Source organism: Herpailurus yagouaroundi, unplaced genomic scaffold (assembly GCF_014898765.1).
Source record: "Herpailurus yagouaroundi ecotype Mexico unplaced genomic scaffold, PumYag 139, whole genome shotgun sequence".
Classification (NCBI taxonomy): domain Eukaryota; kingdom Metazoa; phylum Chordata; class Mammalia; order Carnivora; family Felidae; genus Herpailurus; species Herpailurus yagouaroundi.
This window is the reverse complement of record NW_024412394.1, coordinates 19,382,581-19,403,281: the sequence shown is the minus strand read 5'-3', so window position 1 is coordinate 19,403,281 and position 20,701 is coordinate 19,382,581. Positions and strand designations below refer to the sequence as shown.

General features: G+C 39.2%; 1 protein-coding gene across 1 annotated transcript in view; it reads left to right on the top strand.

The window, feature by feature from the left end:
* Positions 1-13,928, top strand: part of GCLC (glutamate-cysteine ligase catalytic subunit) — a 50,884-nt gene extending 36,956 nt beyond the window's left edge. The window contains exons 8-16 of the mRNA XM_040473778.1: positions 83-199; positions 1,222-1,360; positions 1,810-1,922; positions 2,655-2,747; positions 3,046-3,150; positions 10,421-10,502; positions 10,803-10,906; positions 10,983-11,103; positions 12,349-13,928. Of these exons, the coding sequence (XP_040329712.1) occupies positions 83-199; positions 1,222-1,360; positions 1,810-1,922; positions 2,655-2,747; positions 3,046-3,150; positions 10,421-10,502; positions 10,803-10,906; positions 10,983-11,103; positions 12,349-12,560 (1,086 nt within the window). The 3' untranslated portion in view covers positions 12,561-13,928. The remainder of the gene's footprint in view (positions 1-82; positions 200-1,221; positions 1,361-1,809; positions 1,923-2,654; positions 2,748-3,045; positions 3,151-10,420; positions 10,503-10,802; positions 10,907-10,982; positions 11,104-12,348) is intronic.
* The last annotated feature ends 6,773 nt before the right edge of the window (positions 13,929-20,701 follow it).

Sequence of the window (20,701 nt, the reverse complement as noted above, 5' to 3'; positions counted from 1 at the left end):
ACCAGAGATAACTGCATGGTGCTTTTCTCAGCTTGTATGTAACACTTTGAACCTGCAGGTGCTGACTCTTGTTTGTTTTTAGATGGCTTTGAGTGCTGCGTCTCCTTTTTACCGAGGCTATGTGTCAGACATTGATTGTCGCTGGGGAGTGATTTCTGCATCTGTAGATGATAGAACTCGGGAGGAGAGAGGACTGGAGGTGGGAGTGATTTTCCTTAATAGCCTTTTAAATCAAGCAGGTAAAATGGGGTTATTGTAACTATTTGCCATTTTGAAAGTCTCCCTTAAATTTTTGTCTTGAGTGGGTTAGTCACATATGGGAAGAAATTGACAGGTTATCAACCTGTCTTTGATGTCCTAGTGTTTGGGTGAATACGTGGGAAACACGATTTGGTTTGGGTGAGGAGGTTTCATCACTTGTTGAAATCTGTATTTGTTTCATCCTCTTCTAAAACTAGTAGTGCTATTTTTCTATATTTTGGAAGTCCGTGCTGATGGGCTGCTACTACCAGAAGGCTTTTTGGTGCTACATGAATGTTTTTTATATGAAGATTTCTGCTGTGGAATCTGTTGTCAAAGATTATTTTGCCGCATTGAAAGGGGTTAGGTTTACCTAATAAGGGTAGGTTAGTGCCTCTTGTTTTATATGACTGTGCACCTCTCCCAAGCTGGAGTGTGCATCAGAACCACCTATGGACATGATTAAAACTAGTCCCCCAGGCCCATTTTCAATCTAATACACCAGTATCTCCAGAACTGGGACCGGGGCACGATTTGTAAAGCCCTCTCGAGCACCCTGGATGTTCTCCACCAGGACTGCGATACCACTGCTCTCATCTTGATGTGAGCGTTCGTACATTGTTCAGAAGGTTGCCGAAGGAGAGAGAAACTGTAAAGGAGAAATGATCTTAATAGCTTCGTTTTACATTAATAGGTTTGCTTCTAAACTTTGCATTTATTTTCTTAGCTTAGGAAGAATTAAAAGAAAAAAAAGTATATTTAAATCCTATCAGAACAGCTACTTAAATTACTTCCAAAGTTGTTAAAAACGTAATTTTCCCTAATAACTTCTCAGGATTAACTTATTTGAGGATCTTAAGGTTGGACATTTGTATGTAACTGTTATATATAAAAAATCATTTTAGTAGAACTATTTGGGGCATTAGTTTATTTCCAGAGCTTATTTTCTATGGCATTCATTTATATTTTTTTCAATTTTAGCCACTGAAGAACAATAGCTATAGGATCAGTAAATCCCGATATGATTCAATAGACAGTTATTTATCTGAGTGTGGGGAGAAATACAATGACATCGACTTGACAATTGATAAAGAAATCTACGAACAGCTGCTGCAGGAAGGTGAGTAGCCACTCGTGTTCTCCAGATTTGATTGTACACCTTTAGTTCTTCAAAATTCTTTACAACTCTTTGCCGACTCCTGGTCTGGTTTCTGTTCCTGGTGTGAAGTCTATAACTTGTCTTATTTGGCTGCCTGTTCCTAAAGTTTCAAGTTTCTAATTCTGAGATCTTCTTGGCTTTTAGCAAAGGAACTTACTTTGGAGGTCTGTATCTAGGTCCACACCAGTGCCCCAACCAGGCATTGTGTAAGTAGCAAATAAAACTCTGGCATGTGCTCAGGGTCTGTAGAATAAAACCGTGCGTGACATACAGAGACCGAACTAACCAGCCACTTCCTAAGCTTCTCAATGCCCTCTCTTCACACCTGCTGAGCTGTCCTGTCTCCTGACTGGACGTAGACACGGTGGAGCCTACAGCTTTGATGGGAGTGCTGTGTAATCTCTTGACAGGCATTGATCATCTCCTGGCTCAGCATGTCGCTCATCTCTTCATAAGAGACCCACTGACTCTATTTGAAGAGAAAATACACTTGGATGATGCCAATGAATCAGACCATTTTGAGGTATCTCCTCTAATTTTTTTTTTTAATGTTTGTTTGTTTTTGGGAGAGAGAGTGTGAGCAGGTGAGGGGCAGAGAGAGAGAGAGACACACACACACACACACACACACACACACAGAATCTGAAGCAGGCTCTAGGATCTGAGCTGTCAGCACAGAGCCTGACGTGGGGCTCGAACTATTGAACCACGAGATCATGACCTGAGCCGAAGTCAGACGCTTAACTGAGCCATCCAGGCGCCCCATCTCCTCTGTTTTAAATGCATTTCACTTCACTAACCAAGATGGAGGTCATTTTCTGTACCTGTGTACAGCTAGTAATAGGAGAAATGTCCTATGCCTTTCATTATCTAGTGCAGTAAAGAATTAAGAAATTTTAAATTGGTTTAAAGTACCCTATTTTAGGATTCTGACTGGTTATATCTCTGGTTCTGCATTTTTTTCAGTATTTTCTCTTGCTTGCATAAACGTGAAAAATTCAAACATGACACATGAAAAGATGGCTTCAGTTATTTCTGTGCTGCCAGCATATCACCCAACTTTTGTTAAATGTTTGTTTACCTAACAGGTCACACACCAAGAAAATCTCAAATGGTACCTTTTTGTATTTGTAAATTAAAGAGTACTTGGTATTAACAGTGAATAATCATCCCTTAATAAAGACCAAACCATCTTAATGTTTTACTGGACATATGGAAAATTGGTTTTATTTTCCGTTTGTTTGATTTTATATAGAACATTCAGTCCACAAATTGGCAGACAATGAGATTTAAGCCCCCTCCTCCAAACTCTGACATTGGATGGAGAGTAGAATTCCGACCCATGGAGGTAAGATACACATGGGCAGGAAGTGACTTAAATATACCCGTCCTCTGCCCATCACCCTTCTGATGCTCTTCTCAAAGGTTCTTGGAAGGACATTCAAATCAAGTTTGTGCTTGATAAAAGCAGGTCTAAAAGCTAAGGTGGATTGATTTCTGAGAAGAGATTGTGGGCAGAGGGCTTCAAGCCCTGGGTGGGGGAAGTTGGAGCTGGCTTGGGAATGACATGATCTGAGGAGGGGCCTGTAGGGAAGAGCATGTTTGTGTGGTTGGTCCATAACTTTTCTGGGTTCCTGCTTGTGTAGGTTCAGTTAACAGACTTTGAGAACTCTGCATATGTGGTGTTTGTGGTGCTGCTTACAAGAGTGATCCTTTCATACAAACTGGATTTTCTCATTCCACTATCAAAGGTAAGAATATGTTTGAGGGTAGTGATCAGTCTAGGTATCTATGGATTATCTATGGCTCGTTTACATATAATATTTTAAATCTGACCTTATTTTGAATTTTCACCATTTAGAATAAGATGCTTCTCCCTCCACTCTATTCTCTTTTCCTTTTAAACCTAAGCTTAGGCTGTAGATTTTGGTACTGCACTGGTGGAGATTCCTCGAAAACAAAGTGCTAACACTAGCTCCTTTGCCCATTTGAAAGAGATTTGGGGTTGCTTTTGAATAACCACTTTTATAGAGGCTTTCAATTCAGGGTGATGGTTAGAATCCACATATTGATTTCATTTTCCCCCAAATGCCACTTTGGTGACCATATTAAAACTGAGAGGGGAATGTATAACTGCAGGAAAGGGTCACGTCGGTGGAATCAAACTGGAGGTGTTTCTGGACAATGTAGATGGGACTATCAGAAAAACAACTAATAGTTAATCAGCTTCAGCCCAACAAAACCAAAAAAGGAGCTCTCTGGAAGCAGTTTCCCAGCAAAGCCTTGGAACAATTTCAGGCCATGAGGCAGCAGCTAACTAACTAGAAACCTTTGGTTCTGGGGCCACTCAGTCTCTGGCCACAGAAAGTGTCTGGGAAAGGTGGTTGGGCCCAGTGAGGGGTCTGCTGAGGTTTTATTTCCAGAGAAAGGAGAAGGATAGCAGCCCTGTCAGAGCAAGCATGGAAGAAAGAAATAAATGCCTAACTCAGCATCTGCTCCCACCTCACTGCCTACTCCCTCCATCAGGTGGGACTTGTCCCGCCCACACACCCTGAGGGAAGTTTGGCCATCAGCCTATCTCTGCCTGCTCTGAATGCCCAGGCCAAAAGTAAGCCACAGAATTGTGTGAGTCCATTTGCCCATATGGGTGTCCCTGCCAAGAGGGATCAGCCCATATAAGGAAAATTCCCTGTAAGCTACCTGCCTAAGGCTTTGTTAACAAGTATGAATAGATGTCTGAAAGTCCATAGAAAATGGGTAACTTTTAATAGCCTTAAAGGGCCCAGCTGGGTTTACAGAATGCCTTCTCCTCAGTGAACTAGTTAATTAAAGAAAAACGGAAGAATTCTTAAATGCTAATTAGTGCCCTTGAAAAAATTCTAGAGAAGAGTCATATGGGTAAAATAAGCAAGCGTATGGACCAGAGAGCATTTGGAGAAGAGTTCTTAAAAAAAGCTACACTTTTAAAACTTCATATATTCACCAGTAGAGCCCATGTTACTGAAGATCCAAGTTAATGATTTGGGAAACCAAATTGAGATTTATCTCAGAATGACAAAGAAACAGAAATTATGGAAAAACTGAAACATGGAGAATTGCTCTGGAAAGTTCAATGTTTGTAATACTTTAGGAGAAATGATCTATATAAAAAATGGGATCCAGTAATCAGAGAAATAGAAATTTCTCTGACTGAAAGAGTCCATTAAGGGTGAAACAACTATTTAAAGAACCCAAATCTAGGAATTTCTGAATCCTAAAGAAGGAAATCAACCATTTGAACAGGAGAGAGAATTCAGATTGGATAGCTACCAAGAGGAAAAGAAACTAGTTGATCTCCTTCCTCATCTACAACATCAAATGCTAAGAGATGGAGAAAAGTTCACAAAATCCATAAAGGTAAAGAAAACAATTCTCTTCCCAAACTTCAAAATCCAGGCTATTCCTCAATAGATTATTAGAGCTAAGAGCATGCCAGAACTCTTACCAACTGAGGGGAAAGTGGAAGGAGATTTATAGTAGGTATCCTTTAATGCTTGACATTTAGAGAATTTCATAACAAAGCGAGAAAAACTAATAGTATAGAAGTAAGATTTTTTACTTCTAACCTGCTAGTTTAAAAGGATGGGAAAAGAACGAAGAACTTCCCAGTGCTAATGAACAAAAATTTGGGGTGGGACTAACCACCTTCAGAGTGGTAAGACAGTATAGCCCAGAGAACATAAAATGATGAAAGTAAGATAAAAACAAATTTGAATAGACTATTCTACTAAAAAGCTAAAACAGATGATAGAAAGTAACAGCATAATGGTGTAGGGTGTTTGCCTACCTAAAACAAGGACAAGTGTGGAAAACCAAGGGCTAGGTAATGACCTTTAAAGGATAGTAGAAATAAGAAACTAATAACAAAATTTGAGAATTAAGTATTAAATGAAATAGAGAAAGCAGTTTTCTGTATTCTTCCAAGATAATGTTAGATTTTTGTTGTTGTTGTTGTTGTTGTTATTCCTTTAACTATAGCAGACATTTCTTAAGGAGCATAAAAAAATTTAAAGGCACTGTAGTGTGGTGTCTCTGATGTGGCTGCATTATGAGCATTAAATTCATAAATCACTTGTATTCCTTACCGGCTTTTTAAGCTGAGCAAAGGTGCTACCATCACCGTGCCTCCATTTGCACGTGCAGAAGTGGGCTACACGGCTGTTGTAAGAACATGTGGGATTCATGGAGGTAAATCACTTAGAGTGCCTTGTCTGTTACTCACTAACTGACAGGCCATATGATCAGAGAATGAGAATAAAAGACTAAAGTAAACCTAAGCAGTCAAACTGAGAATCTGAAGTGCAGTAGTACAGTATACTTGTAAGAGAAATTCAGAAAAGCAAAAATTAAAATAGTCCTTTATGAACTTTGATCAAGGCTAAGAAAAAATTTTAGAAAAGAAAACCCATTCGTAGCCATGATGGAATTTTAGACTGTTACTTGGATATGTTTCTAGAAGTGTCTAGATCATTCACAAGGTCATGTATCTTAAACATGACAATAGAAATTGAGTATGGGAGGGGCGCCTGGGTGGCGCAGTCGGTTGAGCGTCCGACTTCAGCCAGGTCACGATCTCGCGGTCCGTGAGTTCGAGCCCCGCGTCAGGCTCTGGGCTGATGGCTCGGAGCCTGGAGCCTGTTTCCGATTCTGTGTCTCCCTCTCTCTCTGCCCCTCGCCCGTTCATGCTCTGTCTCTCTCTGTCCCAAGAAATAAATAAACGTTGGAAAAAAAAAAAAAGAAATGGAGTATGGGAGACAGGCTCGGTAATCAAAGACTTGGCACTATCCATCCTAGTTCAACAAGACCCTTTAACTTGTACATGTTAAGATTCTCCTAAAATTTCATTATGGGAAATAAAGTACTACTTTAAAAGCTCTACTTTAAGGGTCTTAAAAAGTCATTTGATAAATAAGGAATTGACAATAAAGATGTTTTTGTACGTGGAGACAAATGAAAATGAAATTACACAATGGGTCCAAATTTGGGGGACAGAGTGAAAAAGCAGTTCTAAGAAGAAAATTCACAGCAATGCAGGCCTACCTCAAGAAGCAAAAATTTCAAAGAGCCTTACATCTAAATGGCCTAGAAAAAAGGAGAACAAAGCCCAAAGTTAGAAGGAGGAAGGAGCAGAGCAGAAATAAATTAAATGGACACTAAAAAAATAGAAAAGATCAATGAAACAAGAACTGGCTCTTCAAAAAAATAAATGAAATTTAAACACCTTTAGATTCCCCAAGAAAAAGGACACAAGTAAGTAAAAGAAAATGAGAAGTAACAGCTGATGTCACAGAAAGGACTATGAGAGACTACTACAGAAAATTACATGCCAACAAATTGGACAACCAAGAAGAAATGGGATACATTCCTAGAAACAGAATCTTCCAAAACTCTATCAGGAAGAGCTAGAAAATGTGAACAGACCAAATACTACTAATGGCATTGAATTGGTAATGCAAAAACTCAGAAGTCCAGGACCAGATGGGTTTACAGGTGAATTCTACCAAACATTTAAGGAAGAGTTCATACTTGTTCTCCTCAAACTGTTCCAAAAAATAGAAGAGGAAGGAGAGCTTCCAAATACATTATATTATCAAAACCAGGTGGAGATACTGTAGGCTCATACCTTTTGATGAACAAAATCTGAAAGTTCTCAACAAAATATTAGCAAATTATATTCAACAACGTATTGAAAGGATCATTCACCACAATCAAGTGAGATTTATTCTGGGGATGCAGGCTGGTTCAGTAGTTGCAAATTAATTAATGTGATAGACCACATTAACAGAGAACAATAAACATCTTTATTTTAGTAGATACAGGAAAAAAACATTGGACAAAATTCAACATCCATTCATGAACACTCCCAGTAAAGTGGGTTGAGGGGGAACATACCTCAACATAGTAAAGGCCATGTATGGAAAATCCACAGCTAATATCTTAGTTGGTGATGAAAAATTGAGAGCTTTTCCTCTAAGATCAGGAACAAGACTTAGTCAACATAGTCCTGGAAGTCCTCCTAGTCCTAATAGTTGACAAGAAAAAGAAATCAAAGGCATTTGAATTGGTAATGAATAGTAAAACTCATTATTTGCAGATGACATGATACTATGTAGAAAACTCTAAAAAGCCCACCAGAAAAACCTATTTGAAATAATAAATGGTTTCAGTAAAGCTGCAGGATACAAAGTCTGTTGCATTTCTATACACTAATAACCAAGTAGCAGAAAGAAAACAATTTTATATTCAGTTAAACCAAAAAAAAATAAAATACCTAGAAATAAACTTAGCCAAGGAGGTGAAAAACCTATACTCTTGATGGAAGAAATTGAAGATGACACTAAGAAATGGAAAGACATACCAGGCTTATGGACTGGAAGAATATTGTTAAAATATCTCTACTACCCATAGCAACCTGCAGATTCAATAAACCCCTATCAAAATACCAACAGTATTTTTCATAGAACTAGAATAACCCTAGAATTGTATGGAACCAAACCAAAAAAAAAAACCAAAAAAAACCAACTTCCCCCAAATAGCCAAACCAGTCTTGAGATGGAGCAAAGCTGGAGGTAACACAATTCCAGATTCCAAGATGACATATTACAAAGCTATTGTAATTAAAACAGTAAGGTATACTGGCCCAAAAATAGACATATAGATGAATGGAACAGAATAGAGAGGTCCAAAATAAACCCATTGTTATGCAATCTATGACAAAAAAAGAGACAAGAATATACAGGAAAAGGCAGTCTTCTCAACAAACGGTGTTGGGAAAACTGGACTTTGTTACCTCATACACAAAAATCAGCTCAACAAGGATTAAAGACCTAAATGTGAGACCTGAAACCATAAAACTCAGAAGAAAGCATAAGTATTAATCTTTAACATGTACTGTTAGCAATATTTGTCTAGATTTGTCTCCTCTGGCAAAGAAAAGCCAAAGACAACTATTGGGATTACCTCAAAATAAAAAGCTTTTGCATAGAAAAAAAAATCATCAGCAAAACAAAAAGGCAACCTACTGAATAGGGGAATATATCTGCAAATGATATATGTGATAAGGGTTTAATATCCAAAATATATTTAAAAATCTCACCAAAAGAGGGGTGCCTGGGTGGCTCAGTCGGTTAAGTGTCTGACTCTTGATTTTTCGCTCATGTTGTGATCTCACAGTTCATGGGATCGAGCCCCACATCAGGCTCTGTGCTGACAGTGTAGAGCCTGCTTGGGATTCTCTCTCTCTCCCTCTCATCCTGCCTCTCCTGCTTGAGTGCGCTCTTCCTTGCTCTCTTTCAAGATAAATAAACTTAAAAAGAAAAAAAAAAAAAAAACACCCACTTCAAATCTATCTGATTAAAAAATGGACAGAGGACCTGAGTAGACATCTTTCCAAAGAAGACATACAGATGGCCAACAGACATGAAAAATTGTTCAGCATCACTAATTGTCAGGGAAATACAAATGAAAACCACAGTGAGATACCACTTTACCCCTGTCAAATGGCTAGATTAAAAAGACAAGAAATAACAATGTTGGCAAGGATGTGGAGAAAAAGGAACCCTTGTGCATTCCTTGGTGGGAATGCAAATTGGTGCAGCCACTATGGAAAACAGTATGGAGGTTCCTCAAAAAATTAAAAATGGAATTACCATATGATTCAGTTAATTCAACTGTTGGGTATTTACCCAAAGAACATGAAAATATTAATTCAAAAAGATACATACCCCTACTATGTTTATTGCAGTATTATTTACAGTAGCCAAGATACAGATGCAATTCAAGTGCCCGTCAATAGATGGATTAAAGATGTGGTATATACATATACAATGGAATATTGCTCAGCCATAAAAAAGAATGAGGTCTTGCCATTTGCAACAATGTGGATGGACCTAGAGAGTATTATCCCTAAATCAGAGAAAGACAAATACCTTATGATTTCATTTCTGTGTGGAATCTAAAAAGCAAAATGAACAAAAAACAGACCCATAAATACAGAGAACTGATGGTTGCCAAAGGGGAGGGAGTGGGGAAGTGAGTAAATGGGGAAGGACAGTGGGAGGTATAGGCTCCAGTTATGGGATAAGTCACCGGGATGAAAGATAGAAGCATAGGGAATATAGTCAATGATACTGTAATAGTATCATATGGTGACAGACGGGAGCTATACTTGCAGTGAACACAGCACAACAGTTGTTGAATCACTGTGTTGTACACTGGAAACTAACATAACATTATGTGTCACCGATGCTTTGATAGAAAGTAAAGACACTGATACTCGGGACCCATAGTGAAAAGCTCCGATTTAACTGGTCTGGTGTGTGGCCTGGGCATACCACATGACCTAGCAGTCTTCTGGGTATGTACTTCTTAAAGAAATTGGGGCTCACGAATAGTTGATGTGGCCAGAGCTACCTGATTGAACCCTCTCTTCTTAGAGCGCTAAACATACTGGTGACCCTCTGTTCTTAGAGGACTAATCTTATTCCAGATCTGACTACCTATCAACTCTTTTCCTTTCCTCACCAGTGAGGAAAGCAAAACCCTAGTGGTAGGGAAGGCATAGCACTGAGCCAGAAGTTCTCTGGGTTCTTTGCTTTTTGTAACCCTGGCATCTTGTGTGAGTCACTGTGCTGTGTGAAGAGAACCAACCACCTGCCCTCCACAGATTTCTTACAAGGTTCAGTTACAAAGGTATTTTGAAATGCACACAGCCTATGTGAATGTAAGTTTTTGTTGTGATTTTTTTTTAAAGTAAACTTCTCTTAAAGTTTTCTCATTCTTACTAAAAAGCACATACTAATCTGTGTTGGAATGACCCAGGCCCTACAAAAAAGTGAAGTCTCTTGTTCCAACCAGAAAGCATTGAAGGTGAAAGTAGAATTCTGAGGGGTGAGTCTTAATTGCAAAAGCAAGGAAGGCACCACCCCTTCTCTGTTGGATGAAGAATGTTCTGATGTAGCCGTGATTATTTTTCTCCCTTAGGTTGATGAAAACATGAAAGTTGCACAGAAACGAGATGCTGTCTTGCGGGGAATGTTTTATTTCAGGAAAGATATTTGCAAAGGTATTCATTCTCTTGGATTTCTAGGGTCACTCATTTTATTTTTATTTTCTAAGTGTTTATCTTGAGAGAAGTGGTGCCAGCCAGGGAGGGGCAAACAGAGGGGGAGAGAGAATCCCAAGCTGGCCCTGGGCTGTTAGCACCGAGTCCAACACGGGGCTCGATCCCATGAACCCTGAGATCATGACCTGCGCTGAAATCAAGAGTCGGATGTTGACCCTACTGAGCCAGCCAGGCACCCCAGGGTCACTCACTCTAGGCTTTCACAAGCCCCTAAAGCTCCTCCATCCTTTCATCTGGCAGGTGGGAACACTGTGGTGGATGGCTACGGGAAGGTCCAGAACACCTCGGAACTGACCACGGAGGACTACACCCTGATGAGCATAGACACCATCATCAACGGGAAGGTAGAGGCCCTGCCCATTGCACCTCACCACCTGCACCAGTGGGCAGGGCACTAATTATGTGTCCTGCTTCTCCTAGGAGGGTGTGTTTCCTGGGTTGATCCCGATTCTGAACTCTTACCTTGAAAACATGGAGGTGGATGTGGACACTAGATGTAGTATTCTGAACTACCTAAAGCTAATTAAGAAGAGAGCATCTGGTATGGTATCCTTTGCTTTTGTTTGAAATCTTAATGGAGGCAGAATCTCACAATCTTACAATATTGTTTCTTAATGTAGTCTTTTCAAATATACCATATTTTATCAGTGTATTTTTCACATTGAGGTCTCTGCAATAGGAGACACCTTATAATCATTGACATTTTAATTATAAGAACTTTTTTGTCTTACTAGTTCATAAAGCAGTGGTGCATCTTTAAGTTGATGGCATCTTGGACAATGAAATACAGTATCTAAATTGCCTCTTAGTCATTTATGGGAAGCTGTATTTGTTGGACATCATCATCAACAGCTCTATAGGGCTAAGTAACTCTAGGTTAAATAAGTGACAGCCACGATGTCTGCTTCTTCAGCCACCTTGCATACAGTGAGCACCCCAGAATCCTCTTTTTTGTTTTGAGATCACATTGACCAACCATGCCTACCAAGGGCCCAGCACAAGGGAACTGTCAGCTGTGAATAAGAGTAACAATGTCATCTACATTGCACTTGAGGCTTCCATAAACTTCCTGGAGTCTCAAAGGATACACCCTCCAAAGATGGTGTATCTGCCAATCTCTCCCTTCATTCTTAACTATTCCTTATTTTTTTCACCTCTTTGATCAAAGATGGTTCTGGGAACTCCATACCCTACAGTGCCTCCATCAGTCGCAGCTCTTCAGCTAAACAGGAGGATGTGTGCTCCAGTACATGTGTTAGTTCCCTTTTTTGATTTCTTTCCAGTTTTTTTTGAGGAATAATGGACATGGATCCCTGTGTGAGTTTAAGGTACACAGCATGACGGCTTGATTTACATATATTGTGAAATGATTACCACTCTAGTTAAGACCATCTTCTTGTATAGACAGAATGATAAGAAAATGCCCCCTTGTCTGAGAACTTCGATCTGCTCACTCCGCAGCTTGCCTGTCACACAGCAGGCAGTGTTAGCTCTAGTCCTCATCTTTGTGACATGCTAGTGGCTCCCCATTTCTGAAGAGGTGGCTGTGTCCCCAAGTGGGTGCATCTAACCTTGAGACGCATGTGTTCTAGTTACCTGCCTGCAACCTAAAATTCTTCCCCTGGAGTAATTCTTCTGGAAAACCTTTCTCCCCACCCTCTGATGGGTACACCAGGAGGTCATACTGATTTTTCTTCAGGATTCTGTTTATGCTGGTCACTAAGTGGCAAGTTACAAAACAAAACAAACACACTTCTCTTATGTTGTCTTAATTTTTTTCCCCCAGGAGAACTAATGACAGTTGCCAGATGGATGAGAGAGTTTATCTCAAACCATCCTGACTATAAGGGAGACAGTGTAATCACTGATGAAATGAACTATAGCCTCATCTTAAAGTGTAACCAAATTGCAGACGAATTGTGTGAGTGCCCGGAGTTACTTGGACCAGCTTTTAGGAAAGTGAAATACAGTGGAAGTAAAACGGACCCTTCCAACTGACATTCTGTAGAAGGAAAAACACATTGCTGTTTTATTGAAAACTGACTGCGTGATGCTCTGCCGGTGAGTGGTATGAAGACCAAGTTCCAGAACAGCCCTGTGTCTTGGGCCGCTTGACCCAAAATGGATTTAGAGGCTTCCCTTCAGTAGGTAAATCTAGAGTTTATACAGCGTACGTGTACATAGTAAAGTATTTTTATGATTAACAACGTATTTTAATAACCTTGTATCTAAAGTCACTGTGAACTGGCTTGTACATTTTCTTACTCTGGAACACCTATTGACTAAACAGTTTTGTAAATGTAACGTACTGGTGACTGTACTATACCTGCATTCCAGAGTTGGAGGCGTTTACTGTAATTTTTTGTTTTTTTTAAAGCCTTTACCAGGGACCTGATTCACTGAAATTTATCACTTCATTTTAAAAACAGGTGGCCTTGTGAATTCTCTGAGTCGTCTCCTTTGTTGTATAGTTAAAATCATTATCGAATCCATTGAAATGCTTTAAGGGTAATCTATGTTGTTTCTTTTATAATTGGAATAGTTAATAGGTTGGTCACCCTTCCTCAAGTTTTCACCTCTAAAGTCCATTGAACTGAAGGTACTTTTTTTTCTTTAAATTTGCTGATTTAGGCATTATGAGACTGGTATCCCTAGTTCACCTGTGGTGATTAGGGAAAGTGATTTTGTTTGTTTTTTAAAGGGCAGAATTGTTTGTCCTCCTGTACACACCAAGAGTAATGTCAGCAATGGCACCAGCCCTTGTGTTGTGGCCCATGGGGATTCAGACTGCTGCTATCTACTTACATTTTCAAACCAAATGCAGTTTCTGAAATTTTTGTTCTGTTACTCTTTATCTGGTTTCCAGTAAGCATATTGACATTCTTCCAAAAACCATTCTAGATTTTACCAAGGGAATATTCTACATAATGCTTATCTTCTCTGTGAAAATCATAAATGAATCATGATGTGCACTAAGTTTTGTGAATCAGGACCCTACATGTTTAATTGTAAATAATTTAAGTTTACACAATTGTCACTAGTGCATTCTGTTAAAGGTTTTTTTCCCCAATTAGTTAAGTCCTAACTGCTTCTGAAATAACTATGTATAGTAGATGATGCAAACCTTTATAGGCCTAAACACTTAAACTGTAATGCTAATTTTAACAAATCGCGATAAAGCTGCTTCAGCTAAGCCTGTGTATGTATAAATACTAGGGTTTGTGCTATGCTTCATACATGTATTTTGGAGGATTAAGGAATGCCTGTTTTTTCATTTGCAGTTTGCTTGTGTAAATCAGGATGTAAAAAGGCAGATGAACTAAATGTGGTATGAGGAAATAAAACATGGAATTAGCATTCTGAAAACTCTTGAATGTGTGCATCATGTGCAGCATGATGGGGATCAGAATTAGCCCAGATCTTCTGTGACGGTTACTTGTTTCAGTCCTCAGATGTCTTTAGAAAGAAGCCTGCTCTCAAAGCAGGTGCCTTCTCTCCCTTAGTGGCTGTCAACCCCTAGGGGCAGGGGAGGGACTTGCTCAATGGCTGAAAGAACCACTGGAAGCGGCTTTCAGGCTGGTCACACGGAGCAATACTGGGTCACCTAGGTGCTGTGGGCACTCGAAGCTGGAGACCAAGGACTGAATCAATAAGCCCGACCAGGACCTGTTGTCAACTCGTATCTTTGGATCAGCATCTCTCTCCTACCCCAGTCCCTTGTAATGTAATAATGTCCTTCATCTGGTCAGTTCACTTTTCTCACTGATGACTTTATCTGAATGACTCTAGGGCAGGACTTGTCAGACTAATCTGCATATGGATGTGTAGGGGTCTTAGTAAAGTGCACATTCTGGCTCAGCGGGCCTGGGGTGGGGCCCATGTTCCCCTACTTCTAGCAAACTCCCAGGAGACATGGCTACTGCTCTGTGGGCCACATTGAGTAAAAAGGACTTCGATCACATTCTGGACCTCAGTTATAGACATGTCCGTTTAGGTCTCAAATGACACTTGTTTCTAATTCTAATGTGTTGTACCTAGATTTTTCTCTTACTGAAACCCAGAACATTGAAAGTAACACCACCCTTCCTGAGCTTTACCCTCCCTGGACGCAACAGACAACTCAGGATTTGGGGCACAGGACGATAAGCATTAAGAGCAAAAAGGGCTTTCTCCCTATTTGGGCTCATCCACAGCTGTTTCTGACTCTCAGATCCTCACTTAGAGTATAACTGGATTTACTTAACCCAAAGTCTAGTTTCCTGCCCATGAGGTCTCCTGGATCACCAAGAGGCCTGCTTCTAGTCCCAGGTTGCCCCTGCCCCTGCCATCTGGCTTATTCCTGAGGCTGTTGATGAGCCTTTCCATTAAAAAGGGAGAAAGCCTGCCTTGGCAGCTTCTTTCTAAACCACCTCCACAAACATTAATCATGAGACATGTGGACATCCAGGATGGGGTGTGGGTTTAGATAAGGAGCCCTTTTCAGAACAATGAAAAGGCTGCCTAATTGCAAGATTTTTATAGATGCTAACAAGCTTTTCATTTAAGTTAAAGCTTCCTTCCCTTGTTAAACCATCTCAGTTTTACCAGCTGCTCTCTCTTCCATTATGCTTTTGTGTAAATTCCCTATAAACACTTCTGAACATACATGCCAAGAGATACTTAGGAAATGTGAATTAGAAGAGAAATTGATGAGGTCTGGTTTGGAAACACGGAGACTGTGGTAGACAACCTTGACTGGGAAAAATACACTCTTCAGACTATTCATGTTTTCTTGGTAAGATTGAAACTAGCTGGATAATTCCTAAAGCCCCATTCTCTCTTAACGTTACAAAGGTAAGTATGGAAGATGTATTAACATATAGCAATGGTGCATCCAGCTTTGTTCTGATTTCAAACTATATTACAAAGCTGTAGTAATCCAAATAGTATGATATTTGGCATAAAAGCACAGATTGATGAAACAGACTAACCCTGCCCCCCCAAAAAAACCCCATGCATATATGGTTAATTTATTGCAAAAGAGCCAAGAATGTACCATGGGAAAAGGACCATCTCTTTGATAAATGGTGTTGGGAATACTGGCTAGCCACATGCAAAAGAAAAAACTAGACTACTGTTTTGCACCAAACACAAAAATTAACTCAATGAATAAAAGACTAGACTTTCTGGTCCAAGACGACATGGTGATGGAAAACCCTGAATTCACCCTCTGGGGACACATCAAATTTATGCCTATATATATATAGAACAATGCTCCCTGAAGACCCGGGTTGACTGAGCAGCTGTAGCACAAAAGACCACAAAGAGAACAGTGAGGGAGAGACACCCAGTAATGAAAGGCACCCCCACCCCCTATGCTGGGAGCTGCAGTGGGGAGAGAGAGTACTGAGGAGCAGGGACCGGGTTTGTCTTCCCGGGGGCAGAAAAAAGCTGTGGTTTAAAAAGGCAACCAGAATATAAAAGCTCTCTCCCTCGAACTCTGCCAAATGGTGGGGCTGCTGCTGGAACTCTGGGTTGGAGCCTGGTGAGCACCACAGTTGGCATTCCCCTTCCACATCAGTAGCATGGACAGATGCAGGTCCAGACATCCCAGCCAGCCCACTACCTCAGAGTCCCAACCCCAAGCTCACACCACACCCAGCCATTGCACCAAAGTGGCCCCAGTGAGGCACACACCAGGATACTCGCAATGAACACACACACAGCTCTAGCCATCTCACCAAAGTGACCCAGGCACAAAGCATCTCGAAACATTTCAAAACATCCCAGCTTTGCACTCTTTCAGCTCCCCATACCTTGCCAGGGCACCTAACTTGCACTCACCTTGGCTCCAGCCACCCTGCCAGGACACTCCCTGTGTGGAGTGCTCTGTGATCTCCCCTCCCCCACAGCATGTACCCTACCTGGACTCCAGCCACTCACCAAAACACCTCCTGAGAGCAACACCTGGAGGCACCCCAGCTTGCACCCACTTCAACTGTCCTGTCAGGGGACACTCTGTACAGAGAGCCTTGAAACTGCTCCAGCCTATGCCCATTTCAGCTCTGGGCATACCACTAGAGCAGACCCAACCCAGAATGCCCTGGGACCCCCTACCCATGCCAGCCACACCTCCAGCCAGCCAAAGTCACCAGGCACACATAACCTACACAGGAGACAACCATGCACAAGAACACTCCTTCAAGTTTAGAAGCACCTATTCTACCTAGTTTACAGAAACACAAAAAGTCAAGCAAAATGAGACCTAGGAATATGCTTCAAATGAAAAAACAAGACAAAAATCTCAGAAAAAGAAATGAAACAGATAACCAACCTACTTGATAAGGACTTCAAAGTAATGATCATAAAGATGCTCACTGGAGAGAAGAGTGGATGAATTCAGAATGTTAACAAGAGATAGTAAATATTTAAAAAAATCAGAGCTGAAAAAAATAACTGAAATAAAAAATATTATGGAAAATCCTCATAGATAAGAGCATGCAGAAAAAAGGATCAGCGAACTGGAAGACAGTAACAGCACCTACACTGAACAGCAAAAAGAAAAAAGATGTTTTTAAAATGAGGTCATGTTAACAGATCCTTTGAACTGCAAACACACAAACACTTGCATTATAGGGGTCCAAGAAGGAGAAGAGAGGAAGGGGCAGAAGAATCATTTTAATAATAGCTGGGGAATTGTTTAATCTGGGGAAGAAAATATACATCCAGGTTGAGGAAGCACAGAGTTCCAAACAAGACGAACCCAAACAGGTCCACACCACAATACCTAATAATTAAAATGTCAAAGATCAAAGAGAAAGCAAGATTTTGAGAAGCAACTAGTTACATACGTAAGGAAATGCCATAAGCCTATCAGCTGAGTTTTCAGCAGAAACTGTAGGCCAGAAGGGAGTGGAACAATATATTTAAAGTGCTGAAGGAGTGACACCCGGATGGCTCAGTTGGGTAAGCATCTGACTTTAGCTCAGGTCGTGACCTCATGGTTTGTGGGTTCAAGCCCTGCATCAGGCTTTGTGCCAACAGCTCAGAGCCTGGAGCCTGCTTCAGATTCTGTGTCTCCCTCTCTCTGTCCCTCCCCTGCTCACACTCTGTCAAAAATAAATACACATTAAAAAAATAAATATAAAAATAAAGTGCTGAAGGAAAAAATTTACAACCAAGAATACTCCACCTGACAATGTTATCGTTCAAAATCGAAGGACAGAATAGAGTTCCCCAAGCCAAAAAGAAAAAAGTTTTAAAAGGTTTATCACTACAAAATGAGCCTTATAAAAAAATATTAAAGGGACTTCTCTAAGTGGTAAGAAAAGGTCATGATTGGAAGAAAATTATGAAAAGAAAAAATTTCATGAGTAAAAGCAAACATACAGTACAGGTAGTAAGCAATCACAAAGCTAGTATGAAGGTTAAAAAACAAAGTAGTGAAATCAATTATATCTAAAAATTAGTTGGGATTTTTTAAAGATGTAAGATATGACAACATACATAAAATGTGAAAGGCGGGGAGTAAAAATTTAGTGATTTTAATGAACTTAAATGACAATCAACATAGACTGCTATATTCTTAGGATGTTATATATGAACCTCATGCTAACCATGCCAAAAACCTAAATAGACCAAAAAAAAAAAAAAAAAAAAAGCTTTAAAGAATAAAAGCACAACACTAAAGAAAGTCATCAATCATAAAGAAAGAGGACAGAGAGAAACAGAAGTAGAAAGGAACAGGGAAAAACTGCAAAAATAACCAAAAAACAATTAACAAAATGGCAATAAGTACATACTTACCAATAATTACTTTAAATGTAAATGCCCTTTTATCCACAGGATACAGGTGTGCTGTTTCGAAGGGACACATGTACCCCCATGTTTATAGCAGCACTATCAACAATAGCCAAAGTATGGAAAGAGCCCAAATGTCCATCAATGGATGAATGGATAAAGAAAATGTGTGTGTGTGTGTGTGTGTGTGTGTGTGTATGTGTGTGTGTGTGTATATATATATATATATATATATATATGGAGTATTACTTGGCAATCAAAAAGAATGAAATCTTGCCATTTGCAACTACGTGGATGGAACTGGGGGGTATTATGCTAAGTGAAATTAATCAGAGAAAGACAAAAATCATATAACTTCACTCATATGAAGACTTTAAGAGACAAAACAGATGAACAAAAGGGAAGGGAAATAAAAATAATATAAAAACAGGGAAGGGGACAAAACAGAAGAGACTCATAAATATGGAAAACAAACTGAGGGTTACTGGAAGGGTTGTAGGAGGGGTGATGGGCTAAATGGGTAAGGGGCACTAAGGAATCTACTCCTGAAATCATTGTTTCACTATATGCTAATTTGGATGTAATTTTAAAAAAATAAAAAAGAAAATTAAAAAAATAATAATAATAAAATAAATGTAAATGCCCTAATTGCTCCAATCAAAAGACATAGGATGACTAAGTTGATGATGATGATGATGATAATAATACCCGTTTTTGTTTTTGTTTTTTTTTTGAGTACGAGAAACTCCAGATCTAAAGACAGATACAGGCTGAAAGTTAAGGGGATGGAAAAGATATTTCATGCCAATGGAAGGGGGCAAAGAAGAGAAAAAGCTGGTTAGCAATACTTATATCAGGTAAAATTGACTTAAAAAGCAATAATTGTAACAAGATACAAATAAGGGCATTACTAATGATAAACAGATTGATCAGAGAAGAGGATAAAACGATTGTAAGTATCTATGCACATAACATAGGCTCACCTAAATACATAAACCAAATATTAACAGACATAAACAGAGAAACTGACAGTAAAACAATGATATTAGGGGACTTTAACATCCACTTACTTCAGTGAATACATCAGCCAGCCAGAAAATAAATAAGGAAGCAGTATTTTTGAACAACACATTAGGCCAGTTAGACTTAACAAATATATATGGAACATTCCATCTAAAAATGACAGGATATACATTCTTTTCAAGTGTACATGGAACATTCTCCAGGAGAGATCACATGTTAGGCCACATAATAAGTCTCAATAAATTTAAGGAGATTAAAATCATAGCAAGCATCATTTTATGGCACAGTGATATGAAACGACATCAATTACAAGAAACAAACTGGAAAGAAAACAAACATGTGGAGGTTAAACAACATGCTACCAAACAATGAAAGAGTCAACCAATAAATCGAAGAGGAAATTTAGAAATTCATGGAAACAAAGGAAAATGAACACCCAACCGCAGTCCAAAATCTTTAGGATCCAGTGAAAGCAGTCCTAAGAGGAAAATTTATAGAGATAGGTCCACCTTGAGAAACAAGAAAAATCTCAAACAATCTAAACTTAAAGGAACTAGAAAAGGAACAAATCCCAAGGTTAGTAGAAGGAAGGTAATAATAAAGAACAGAGCAGAAATTAATGACATAGAGACTTTCAAAAGAAATAGAAAAGATCCCTGAAACCAAGGGCTACTTCTTTGAAAAGATAAATAAAAGTGATAAAACTTTAGCTGACTCATCAAGAAAAAAAGAGAAAGGACCCATATAAATAAATAAAATCAGAAATGAAAGAGAAGTAATGATTGACACCACAGAAATACAAAGGATAAGTAAGAGACTACTACAAAAAATTATACGCCACCAAATTGGACAACCAAGAAGAAATAGATGAATTCCTCAAAACATACAATCTTCCAAAACTAAATCAGGAGAAATAGAAAATCTAAACAAACCAATTACTAAAAACAAAATTGAATTGGTAATCAAAAAACTTCCAACAAACAAAAGTCCAGGATTAGATGGCTTTATAGGTGAATTCTACCAAACATGTACAGAAGAGTTAATACCTATTCTTCTCAAACTGTTCCAAAAACAGAAGAGGAAGGAAAAGTTCCAAATACATTCTATAGGCCAGCATTACCCTATACAAAAAACAAAAAAAAAAAGCTACAGGCCAATATCCTTGATAAACAGATGAAAAAATTCTCAACAAAATATTAGCAAACCACACTCAACAATACATTAAAAGGATTATTCACCATAATCAAGTGGTATTTACTCCAGGAATGCAAGAATGGTTCAATATTTGCAAATCAATTAAGGTGATACACCACATTAACAAAACAAAAAATAAAATT